Source organism: Neocloeon triangulifer, unplaced genomic scaffold (genome assembly GCF_031216515.1).
Source record: "Neocloeon triangulifer isolate White Clay Creek 2 clone unplaced genomic scaffold, ASM3121651v1 ptg000001l, whole genome shotgun sequence".
NCBI classification, from domain to species: domain Eukaryota; kingdom Metazoa; phylum Arthropoda; class Insecta; order Ephemeroptera; family Baetidae; genus Neocloeon; species Neocloeon triangulifer.
In genome coordinates, this window is record NW_026775544.1 from 8,453,256 (window position 1) to 8,466,266 (window position 13,011).

Consider the following 13,011-nt stretch of genomic DNA (forward strand, 5'->3'; position numbering starts at 1 on the left):
TTTATAATTATAATCCTTTTTTATATAGGAAGCATCTCGTAGATAGTATTAAATAAATGTATATACATTGATATTTGCGTCCATACAAGTCTAAGTAAGGATCAAAGCAAAAATGTCTAATTGACTAGAAACAAAAATTAGGTATATTAGGTATATTACGTAGATTCAATTTGAATAATCGAAATAAATTTCATGGAAAATTGATGACTGCTACCGCTGGTGGCATTCCCGGGAGGGATAGACAATTAAGAAGAAAAAAACTTATTATAATTTCACTTAGCATTCCTTTTATATTTAAATTAAACATAAAATATGAGGAAAATTTTCTTCTTAACAACCAAAACAATACAAAAAAGTCTAAGCTTAAGCTGTTTTACATTGGATAAATTTCACAGTGAAAATGTTAACTGCTTTTTTTTAACAAAACACACTTTTATTTTATTAATTTTCAACAAATTTTAATGTTAATTTATTCTAAAATATTTAAATACTTTATTTTGTCTGTATTGAAATATAAAAGAATAAAATATATTATTATATTATAATCTTATATTCATTACAATTTATTATTAGTTTTATTAGTATTATTATACTGCGATGCACATTTCAGCGAAGTAATATTCTGCAGTCTATCATAATGTTATTTAAGCACAGAATTACTTTACTTATATGAACTTAAGTTATAGTCACTATCCTTTTTGTCTAATGTAAATGAAAAAAAGTAAACATAAAATAACATAACATTCAAAATTAAATTTTTGTATTTAATTCATATACACATTATTCCAAGTACAAAATTTAGTCCTTTTCAATTTCAAAACATCATTAAAAAAGAAAATTTTAAACCTGTCTCGGCTTCACATTAATACTTTCCGAGACCTTGAAGCTAGCTTGAAGCTTGTCTGCGTACATCAAAATAATATATTTGCTATACCTCCACGCCGCGCGAGAATCAAGTTTGAAAGCTCAATCCGAGCGGCTTAACGCAAATTAATGATTGCCGCGTCTACAAATATAACTGCTCTGGTCGGGTGGATGACATCGTATCTCATAAAAGAGAGGCTTTTGCTCGTTTTGTTTTTGTAAGCAGGCCCGAAGTGAAGCGATTCTCTCGCTGGCAGGCAAGCACGAGAGCGCGCGGCTGTCAAACAAATCTCATCACCATCATCGCATGAGAGGCTTATTATTTGTTGTCAGGGATACTCTAGTGTGTGTGGGGCGCGCACCACTTGTGCCCCTTCCAGATTTAATATTTTATCTGCGACTGAATATTAATTCGAACAAAGGCGCTTATTGACTCGGCAGCACGCATTTCGGAACACTCACATGGCCGAAGAATTCCTGCGAAAGAATGGACCGAGGGTGCGCCGCGCAGGGGTACGCATTCTGCGATCATAGAATAATAAAGGGGTACACCGCGCGCGCCCTGCACTACGGCTCAGTAAAAACCACCCCTTCTTCCCGAGCCACCCACTTTAACCCCTTTTCCTTCATCCTCGCACACACACACACTCTGGTGAATATGGAACTTAGCTGGCATTTACTTTAATTATACTACCTTCCTTCCTACCATATATGGGGCCGCAGCATACATATGCACATGGCTCGGTGGTAGCGGAAAAATAACCGACTTGCGCAAAGTGATTTTAAATTTAATGGAACTCAATTTCAGATATTATCTTCAATCTTTAAAGAAAATTAAAGAAAGGCTGATTATTATTATTATTATTATTATTATTGTTTATTCTTCACAAATCAAGTCATGAAAATAATAAAAAATTACAAAATGTGAAGAAACGGCAACACCTCTGGCAAACAGGTTGCTATAACGCAGGGCCTCAAGGTCCACGCCCACGCCGAGATGATTAATTTTAAAATCTGAAAATCTCAGCGTTTTGGGCTCAAAAATATATGCACTGCGCTATAGTTTGTTTTCTATTTTACTTGCAGAATATGCTCCCTAATTGATTGCAATTGGACTTGTTGGATAAATTGTATAAATTCCAAGTAATTTTTAAATAAAAATATTAAAAATTTCTAATTTTTTCCTATCCCATATTTTGAAAAATGTATATGTATACCTATTGAAAAAAATAGAAAAAAATTTGATATCAATAGGCGCCAAGTTATAACAGGTAAAATATAATTTTTATGCACACTCTTGAGATTCTAATTTATAATCCAAAAAGAAAAAAAAATAAAGAAAAGAACTACTGCACGCTTTCAGGGGCTACAAAATAGCACGTCAGACCACAACTGATAAGCCATTAGCCATTGCTAATACTTCTCAAGTATTTCTTTTTTGGATCATTTTTTCTTTGAAGGTTGAAAAATATATACTGGTTAAATAAGTATGAAGTATGATGAAAATATATACAGAACAATTTTGAAGTTTTCGAATTATTAAAAATGTAAAATTGTTTGATGGCAACTCACATTAAAAAACATAATTAAATATAAAAAAAAATTGTAATTCTTTAATACGTAATTAAGTTTATTTTAATATTTTAGAAAAACGTTTTTTTTCATTCATTTAAAATGTTAAAAATAAATTTTTCAGACAGTTACTATTTTTTTTACTTTTATATGGAAAAACATTTTACTCAGCAACTCAATTGAATTTTATATTTTATATACAAAAATATTGCTTTGATGATTGTATCTTAGCTGTTATAATGTAATAATGCGAATAAGTTTCTCTTCATAACCCGAGTATATTGGATAAATTGAAACCCTTCCACAAAATTTAATAGAAATATTCAAAATAATGCATAGTTAAAAATTTAATATAATAACTAAATAACAAATTTAGTTATTGAAATCAGATTGAAATGAAATAAAATAAATATTTATTTTATTGCATTCCTCCATTCAAATTAATTTTCTTTCCATGCAAATGTTTTTGATGAAAAAGCGCGGGTCGTCATTTCCTTGCATGCTTTTACCAGAACCAACAATTTTCCGCAACGGTGGGCAGAATACAGTTTCCTCCGGTGCCGCTCGCAGGCGGCGTTCTGCATATATGCGGGGGGAAAAGAGAGAAAATGTTCTTTTCCTGGCCGAAGAGAGAGAATTAGCTGTAATCCGGTTCGGGCTGTAGTGCAGAGGCGCGCGCTGGACAAGCTTAAATTTGCCTGTGCCTCGGAGTCGAACCGCACCCGCTAAGCCAAAGCAGCGAGCTTTGGGGTGCACGAGAGTCTAAAGAAAAAAGAATATGCATGAATTTCTGCGAGGCTCGTTTTGCTTTGCTCCCCGCGTTACCCGCACCCTTATATACATATGTGAGAGTAGCCGCCGCTTATTTTGTGTTTATTGTTGGACATACCTTGAGTTCCCGAGATTGCGATGCTGCGCTGCAGCGAGAGAGAGTGTTGGAGTTGAGAGTTGTTAACAATGCAAATAGCCTTGCTCGCAGCTCATCATACGCTCACCCCTTGTTAGCCATCAGGCATCTCATTACAAACACCCAGGACGCTATACCAAGCCTAATAAATTATTCCTAATTTCGGAGAGTGCACTTTCCTCCAACGGCCCCTTTGACTCTCGCCAGCCCCTGCTGTGCACCGTGTGTGTACTCGAGCCAATTATCTTATGATTAAGTGAGTGGCTACCTTTACACGCGTTTTTGCATGAGATTAAAATCCTTAATATTCCCACCTCGCACGTTACATAATACCAAAATTGGTCTTCCTAATTGCAGAATTTTTCATCTTCTTGGCAAGCGTTTCAATTATAATTTTTCTATTATAGAATATGGGAAATATTTAATATGTAAATATTAAAAATAATGGGAACTTATCAAAATATTAAATCAATTTCAAAGTAATTAAAAGTAAAATTTACACAAATTGTAAATTTTTGTTACTCATTACAAAATTAATGTAGTATGGATATTTTATTTTATTTATATTTGCTCAGGCTTCGGATAGAGGAAATGCGTTAAAACTCTTAAATTATCAGTTTAAGAATAATAATGAAATCATTCGCTCCGTCAGGTAGGTGCTGCCTCTCGATCAGTGCGCGAAGAAAACGAAAAGCTACTTAACGCCTTGAAAGCTATGCAATACGCAGTGCATACGTGAAGAGCGCACGGTATAACCTCTTGGTGTCTTCTGTTAAACCTCTTCTTATTTTTAATCAACTTTGTCCAAATAATTAGACATGTGAAGAACAACGATTATAAAATTTAATTAAAAAATAATCTACTAACGTCACTAACAGTTGGGAAAAATATTTTTTTTTATAAAATCATAAATAATTTATACAATTTGTTTGAAGAAGTTGACACTCGAGGAGATGATCATGGAAATGAAGAGATCGGGCTTTTCCTCGTTGCAGAAAAATTGTTTTTATTCAAAAACAAATGGCTCTACCAGTTTCGGTCACGGTCTGCGACCCTATTTCATGAGCAAACGCGCTGCTCGCTGACTAATACAAGAATTCTTGTATTAGTCAGCGAGCAGCGCGTTTGCTCATGAAATAGGGTCGCAGACCGTGACCGAAACTGGTAGAGCCATTTGTTTTTGAATAAAAACAATTTTTCTGCAACGAGGAAAAGCCCGATCTCTTCATTTCCATAATTTATACAAATTTGCAACTTAAAAAATAATTATGAATAAAAATTTTAATGACCGTTTAGATTTAGATTTAAGATGAAAATATTACAAGTTGTTATTAAAATGGTTGTTGTAAAAAAAATCGGTGGTCTTACAACTGGGAGACAAAGCCATTTCATTTTCAATTTATTTAAATCAAAATAAAGGTTTTCGGTATAATTAATTTGCAAACTTTACTGCATTTCAAAGTAAATAAAGCTGGACGTGAGTTTGAGTTTTGCCAGAGTTTCTTCTCTGCTCATATCAAGCTGCGCACACGTGCAATGGTCAAGCAAGCGTTGAGAGAGAAGAGCTGGCGCAGGCGGGCATGGAGGCTAATCCAGCAAATATGGCAAACACGGCAAGGTAAATACGAAGTTGCAAACCACATCAACATGATGCAGAGATATGGGGTTAAGTAAATCTCCTTACACTGCTGGACCGACCGACCGAATGCACGTCTGTCCGAAAGAGAGTTAGGCTGGTCGGCGGGCCGGCGAGGCAGCATGTTTGCATGTTTGTCGTGGTGTGCCGCAAAATAGCGCGCCCGAGAAGTGCTCCTCTACTTTTGCTCCACCTTTGCCTCCTGCGCCCGTACTGCAGCTTTGATGTTTATCCTGGCCATTAGCAACGCAGATATGGAATTCCCGGGATTTTCTGAAAATCAGGACTTTTGACTTGTGAATACAAGTTGCACTTAAACATTCAAATTTATTTTTGAAGGAATGTATTTCAACAAAGAAAAAAAATTCAATAATTTTGTAAATTTTTAAGTACATTTGTACAGATAAAAATAATAAGATCAAATATTTACATACAATCAGTTACCAATATCTAATATTGGCTCCACCTTGTGAATTCTTTAAAAAAAATCCAAAGATAATCCAAATACCAATTTGTAGGTTCCGACAAGGAAAAAAATCTCATTGGTCTATAAAAGTAATAACAATTTTTTAAACTTTCTCTTTATGTGTTTATGAAATTGCAATCCAGCAATATTGTCTGCAGTTCTGGCGCCCATTCGATTAATATCGCATACAAATTCATAATATTGTGCCAAACTTTAGAAATTTATGTCTGCGTCCACTGCAATATACTCTGCACGTTGCAGACACTAATCATGATAAAAGTTGCTTTCCACTCTTGTCCTCTTCATGCATGCATCTGCACGATAAAGAAATGGCTCAAATAAGTTTGCCAGGCCAGGGGACCGGAGAATTAAATTAGATTTCCATGTACATAGATAAAGTGGACACATGTGTTGGAAGCTCCTTTTCACTTCTCTCCGCACTCTGTCGCTCTTAACACGCAGCTCTGCTCGCACTTCGTCGCCGCTCCCCTTCTGCATGTGTGTAATGTGAAACATAAAAAGATAAGAGAGGAGGTCGAGGAGCAGAGCAGAGATGGGCAGCTCGCGGCCGACCATAGATACATACTAAGTGAACGCAGCACAGAGATCTGAGATTTACATTAAAATGTGTTTGCATTACAAAAGTTCTGAAAGACCGATTTTTTTTCTAGTGTAGCAAAAAGAGATAAAAAAAAGTCCCGATCTCTACAATTTTAGTTAATACATAGCATATGCCTTGACCTTTAACATACAATTTGCTTTTAATAGACAAATTGTAGAGCTCGCTAAGACAAGCTCAACCATACCCGGAAAATTTTTCCATGACTACTAGAAGCCGAGATAATTCAGTTAGTTTTTGTATTTTTTCCAAAATGTCAAAAATTTTGAAAATTTTTCTATAAAAATTTAGGGAACCTGCCTTCAAACTGAGAAGAATAAGTGGTGTAAATCCCTTATCCCATATTGATATCGTCAACTTTGAGTGAGGTATGTGAACACAGAAAGAATTGGACTATTTACACAAATTCAGTAAAAATGATAATAATTTCAAAATTATTTTGTTATAAAAATAATCATGTTAAAGTTAATGTACAGTAAGAGTGAAAACACCCCTATAGCAAAAAATATCACTTGTCTCACTTTTACTCTGGTGAGAGTTTTCAATTTCCATTTCTCAAAATTTCCATTTCATCTTTTCTCCAGTTGGGAGCGTCACTAATTTTGTATGATGTTTACCATCCCTATTTGAATTTGTATTTTCTATTTGTGTGTGTTTTGGAGCGATTCGTCTCACTTTCTTGTTTACGGTTACTGAAAGCAAGAATGGACAGCTTTCGGGACGAAAGAAAAGACAAAGCATGAGAAATGGTTCATTCTTTTCGCCGCAGCACAGTTACACCTCACACAAAGTACAGTAAAAGCCACCCCGCGGGGCCTGAAAACACCCACAGTGGCCCAAAAGTAAAAAAATAAAAAGTAAGAGAAAAGGCGAGCAATTTAAATAAAGCTGCAGTGACCAGTCTGGTGGCGCGCGGTGGCAAAAGGTGCTGGCCAATAAATCAGAGCGCGACACAAAAGGCAGCTGTCTCACGCCTTTTTAAGGTCCATTGGCAGGCCGGCCAAAGCCAAAACCTTCCCTGCAATGTATTTTCTATGGGCCGAGGAGGGTGAGCAAAAAAACCAACATGCACGAACTTATTTACAAAATCCATCCGGGCTGCTTTTTTGTTCTGGTTTTCCGCTGCTTTGGTTAGACGATAATTATTTACAGGTCGCCTCAATATAAAAATTTAGCCTTGGAGAAGAGAATGGGCGAGCAAACGCGTAGGGTGGTTTTTTTCCTGCAGTACCGTTAGAACCGTTTTCATCCGACAAAGGTGTTTTCTGGAAATATACGGGAGTTGGTGCCGCTACGAGACGCAATTTATTTATTTATATCCAAGACCCATTTTTTTAACAGAGTTTAAACTTTGTTCCCAGGTGAGACCTTGTTTATTTATCCCGGCTGTGTTGAACATGGAAAACATCTGCGACACGATTGTCGTTGTTTTATTTAAAAATAAAAATTGTTTTGACGCCAGCAAAAATTAATTGCAGTGTCATTTTGGATGCGCGAGTGGAGCGGATGCGTGTTTATTGCACCTTGGGGTTTAATATTTTTATCATCAAGCGACGCGAATTTTAATAAATTTTTAATTCCCCGCACAAGCCGTGAGATAACAAATGGAACGGACGCGCGCGTGCAATTATAATTAATGTGGGGGTGCTTGAATTTTTGTTCTCTCGCCTTTTGAAAATTGTATGACAAATAAGGGGATGCGCATTTGTCACACATCATGCAAAAAAAAACTATATTTTTCGACCATTCATTAAAATTTGTGGGTTTTCACGGTATTGCCGGATGCGATATGTGGACTTAAATTAGTTATAAGGGTTTTTATTTTGAGAGGCAGTTTTGTTTGATATGGATGTTAAAAAAATAGACATTCATTACAAACTTAATAAATTTTTTTTAGAAGTCCTTAACTTTAAAGTTGGATTGGTAAAGAGGAAAATTCTATCACTTTATTTTTATTTTGTTAAATGCTATAGACATGCAAAATACTGAATTGTAAAATAACAAAGCAATAATTTTTATTTTAAAACACTATTTTTTTATCTCTGATATCTTAAACATTTATTTTAATTTTTATATTTTTTTAGATATATTTATTTATAAATTATTTAAATTATACAATGCAGCAAAATCACTATCCTTCTGATGAATAAGTCAAACATGATAAAGTAAAAAAAAGATGAAAGATAAATTTTTTTAGCTATAAATATTAATATTTGTGATTTGTGCGGAATTTAAATTTATTTAATTTTAACTAATTTTCCTGACAGTGTATCATCTTTCAGATAGTAAAAGTTTAAATTAAAAAGTTTGAATGTGATGATATTTTACAGTCCATTTTAAAGTAAATAATATTTTAAATCAAACCAGTCTGATAAAGCTGAAATTTCTAAGTAAAATGAAATTTTAAACGTTTCCGAAAACAGGATTTTTTCCATTCGCTTCTAATGGGCCAGGGGTGCTATCTAAAAATACACTTAAATCTTGGGGTTGAAACTCCCTCGCCTCAAATATGTCCTGGCAAGCACGTGGCAGACGCGAGCTGCCGCAAAAAGTGCCACAATTCACTTGGCAATCTTCTCGGTCAGCAGCATCTGTCTGTAGCGCAGCGCCAGAATAATCGCCGAGAGCTGCAAGAGTTTCCGGTTGCTGTTTCTGTTTTCTCAGGGGATTTGTTGAGTGTCATGTCGGAGATTAGAGCGCGCAGGCCACCCCAATTGCGTATGTTTACGCTGCCATTCGATACTTCTTCTTCCGAAAATAATGCTCAGCGCGCACTCTCTTTGTTTATACATAGGAATCGGCATCGGCTTGGGTTGCTCCCAGGAAGTATCGTCTCGAAATTACCAGCAATAAGTCACTTTCCCCACTGGACCCGTGCGATGTTTGCAGCGCGTCACCAAAAACGAGTGATCTGCTTTTCCAATTATTGACACGAGAGCTGCGAGCGTGCTTTTTAAAATAATCCTGAAAGCAAAACCAAAATGGGCATCTGGTTTTTCTGCTCTAAATTTATTGTCTTATTTCCGCAGTAAATTGGAATGAGTTACCATCAAATCTATGTTTGAACGAAAATGTTAATTTTTTTAAATCAGTACTGAAAAAGCAATATTTTGAGCAATATTAATGTTTTCTCTCTCTCTCTTGTTTTAAAATTTTTGTTTTGCATTTATTTGGATGAGTTCATGTATGGGGCATAGTTGCCCTAATTTCGAACCCAATAAACACTTCTTGAAACTAAAATTTAAAAAAATTAATACCCTCACATTAAAATTAAGTATAAAATAGAGTTAACAAATTTATTGATTCTACAAACAGAAAAATGTTTTTTTTTTTAATTCAAAATAATTCAATTTTATATTTTTTGATGCTTGCAAAATTGTAGCAAAGGTGTCAGTGGGCAAAAAGCACCCAACACTCCGCTCTTTTCATTTTGCACATGCTACCGACATCTAACCCAAAGGGTTAGAACCCGGTAGTTTGCAGTGCGCGAGGCGAGAGGGTTCGCGTGAGCAGCATGCGCGAGTCGGGAGGGCTTTTGATACGAGAGGGAGGAAATTAATTGAAACCAAGCTCGGCAGCCGTTTCACCGCTTTGGCCAGTGCTGCTCCCCGTGAGCTGTGGACGAGCAAAAAGCCAAAGAGCATCATCAGGTGGCGAATTTTTATCACGCAAGCAAGTCACGCCGATCGAGCTGCTGTGCTTGTGGCCTCTGGATTTTTTCTGCCCCTCCACCCGCGAGCAGGAAAGGTGCCATAAAACGCCTTCTGTTGAAAGTTTTTTAATGTCGATGAAAAAATTACACAATTACCTGGTGTGGAGGAGAGGGAGTGGAAAATAATTGTTTAAAAAATTATGAATATTTAATCAAATGCTTATAAAATGTTTGTAAAATTTTAATCGCTTATAAATTTGAAATTAAATATTTGTTAATGTTAACATATTTACATATTATATATACTATACAGTATCACAATTTATATTCAAAATAAAAAATTGTACGGCTGTTCCATAAAATTAGGGATTTAGAATCATTTGTTCAATCTAAAATATTATCACAGTTTGCAGCTTTAAGATATTTAAAGATTCGTTTATAGCAAAAATCTATTCTTTTCGTTGAGAGAATTATTTCCTTGAATGGAATTGCTTCAGTAATCTCTTTTTGACGAAATTGTAGAAATCGTACTCCATTTTCAAAGAGCTCTCCAGTTTCCTTCTGGTCGATTCTTTCATCTTTCTGGGGTTGTTTTTATTTTTGTTGTAGTGTGGCTCTGCAAACAAATATACAATCGAATAAAATTGAAACCTTATATATAGCTTGCCAATTGAATCGAGAGCATAGACACAAATAAAGATCAGATTAAATCTCTACGTACTCAGCAGTTCATTGAAATATAATTCCTGGACGCCACGGAAGTAGCGGGGGAGGCTCGTTTCCAACACTGCCAGCGTCTCGTTTAGATTTTCCAGAACGCCGACAACTTTGAAATATTTTTCCACGTTGGCCTTGGCTCTTTCCAACGCTTGCCAGTTATTGATTTCGCTGTGAAAATAAAATAAATGAAGTTATTCATAAAAAATTTATGAATTTTTGTATAAGGAAAAACTTTCAAATTTCTTCATTATGATATATCATTATGTAAGGCCGAAAAAGGAATCTTACGAGCAGAAAGACTCGTGGCCGCAAAAGTATGGTATGGTGAGGTCGTAAAGGTGACCGGCGACAAAGTTGCAATCTGGCGCCCCACTGCCGACGCAATCTTCGAACTGCTGAGCCTCTTTCCGCTTCTTCAGGTCGGCGTAATAAAAACGAGACATCATTTTGTCAACCGGGTCGCGGATCAAATTTATGTAGATTGGATTTTGACGGCCGAAAGCGGTGAAATTCGTGAAATACATGTGCCTGTCGAAGGATGTGGGCAAGGCAGAATCTCTGCGGATGTCGTTTACAGTTTCAACGACTTCCTCCTAAAAATTATTTGGTCCTTTTAATCAAATGATACTTTGTATTATTCTGTTGAATGAATTTCATTCGATTTAAATTTTGGACGAATTCCAGTGTCAAAGGTGAACATGTCTTAAAACAAAATTTGTCCAGTAAAATTGCTTTTAGAATAATTTTTAAGGGTAACCGCACATAGCCATTTTAAATCCTATAAATGAGTTAATTTTAGAACTAGTTTCTAATATTTAAAAAAAATGAATCTGATTTTTTTATTAATTATTGAATAAATAGTAGTAAAACAAATTTATACAAATAATAATAATAACAATAACTGTGTTCTTTCACAATATTTTTATATTTTATATAAGAAAACTGTTTTCTACTTTTCTAATTATAAAACATATTGGGTTGACATTTGTAATTAAGACAATAATAAATATTAGTACAAGCGCATTAAAAAAATCATATAAAAAATTGTATTATTAATACTATAAAAAAAATTTTGCTAATATATATAAATTACCTGTCTCAGGCTTGACAGCCTTCGGTCATTTCCTGCTCTTCCTCCTGGCAGTCTGTAGTGCCTGAATCCATTCTTGCCCTGCAGCCAGGTCATGAGCAGCACAAACATCTCACTGCCCGACTTGGGCACCCTGTTGAAGAACAAAAAGTCCTGGCTGATTTCGGGAGTGGCGCCCAACTCGCGCAGGGACTTGGTGGCCACATTCCTCCTGCTCGAGACGGTACCTTCGGTCAGGTCGAGTTCAAGCAAACTTCGCTTCACCTGCACTCTGGTCCGACCTTCACTCAACACGTTCAGGTAGACGACGGTGAGACACATGATGGCCCCGGTCGCAACGAAGAGGCAGCTCTTCACTTTTCGGACGGTCTTCCGGTCCATGGTGCTTATTGTTTACTCGGCCGCACCGCAATGGGGTCACCCTGAAGCTCAGGTCTCGACCGTGCATCTTCCGCACTAGGTCACCAAGGTGGGAGGTGCGCGCCGATGAAAGAGAGGAGAGGATTTTTATCGAAAGTGAGAGGTAAAAGCTGCGTGGAGATGCTCCTTTGGCATTTGGGACGAGTCTTATTGCGTGGAAAGTAAAAGTAGTGTGTTTGTTTTCTCTCCTCGGATCTGGCAGCTTTGTGTGTTGGTTGATGGTCGGCGCGCGGTAATTTGTTGCGTTACGCTCGGCGGCATTCGCGCGTATTATGTAAATTGGACGATGCCGTAATTGGTGCTTTAAACTATAGCGCTCTCCTATATGTACCTGCGCTTTCGAAAATAAATACGCGCTCGGGATGATGACAGAGAACAATGTGATTTCGGAGCAATCTGCCGTGTTTATGTGTACGGCGTGATATTAAAATTTCACAACCTGCTATACTCGTTGCCCGACATCGTGTTTTAAATTACAATGTACGATGTACGGCATTGTTTGTAAGCAGAATGAGGTCTTTATTGTTTGCCAAACAAAATCTGGCATAATGATTCCAATTTTTCATTTCGGAGACAATTTTTATGATGATCTTCAGCATTTTATATTCATATAACATTGGAAAAGTTTTTTAAGTAACATTGTTTTGAAGCAATAATACATTGTCATGCTTTATAAAAAAGGGAAGAACATAAAAGCGACTTGGCAATCAATTAGGGACTAACTGAATTATTTTTGTTTATTCTTCTCATGCCATGAGAACAACAAATTAAAAATTAGATGGAAAAATGAGAAAACTGTAGCCAAAAAAACTTTTTTAATAAAATTATTTAGTTACATTACAATTATTTAATAATTTTAGATTCGTAACACATAAGTTCCATTAAAATAACATTATTTTTAAGTTTTTATCATTTAAACATTAATTATAAACATAAATTATTTTTATTTTTCTTAAAATACTTAATTAAGTGTTTAAAATCATTTTTTAAATATATGATTTTAATTTTCATTATTTTTTTTTATTTTACTAATTTTTATAAATAAATTTAAACTTATAAATTGCA

General features: G+C 35.5%; 1 protein-coding gene across 1 annotated transcript; it reads right to left on the minus strand.

The window, feature by feature from the left end:
• Positions 1–9,931: 9,931 nt before the first annotated feature.
• LOC132195759 (heparan sulfate 2-O-sulfotransferase 1-like) lies at positions 9,932–12,169 on the minus strand. Its single transcript, XM_059617954.1, has 4 exons — positions 11,530–12,169; positions 10,725–11,029; positions 10,438–10,604; positions 9,932–10,332 (listed from the first exon to the last, which is right to left on the minus strand). The coding sequence occupies exons 1-4, from the start codon at positions 11,905–11,907 to the stop codon at positions 10,187–10,189; spliced, it is 996 nt and encodes a 331-aa protein (XP_059473937.1). The 5' UTR covers positions 11,908–12,169; the 3' UTR covers positions 9,932–10,186.
• Positions 12,170–13,011: the final 842 nt, after the last annotated feature.

Bases quoted from the DNA above. Each gene is read 5' to 3' on its own strand.
- LOC132195759 (XM_059617954.1), bottom strand. From the start codon at position 11,907: ATGGACCGGAAGACCGTCCGAAAAGTGAAGAGCTGCCTCTTCGTTGCG. The intron at 11,030-11,529 runs GTAATTTATATA...AATAATTTTTAG, and splicing joins GGCTGTCAAGCCTGAGACAG to GAGGAAGTCGTTGAAACTGT. The intron at 10,605-10,724 runs GTAAGATTCCTT...TTATTTTCACAG, and splicing joins GGCCACGAGTCTTTCTGCTC to CGAAATCAATAACTGGCAAG.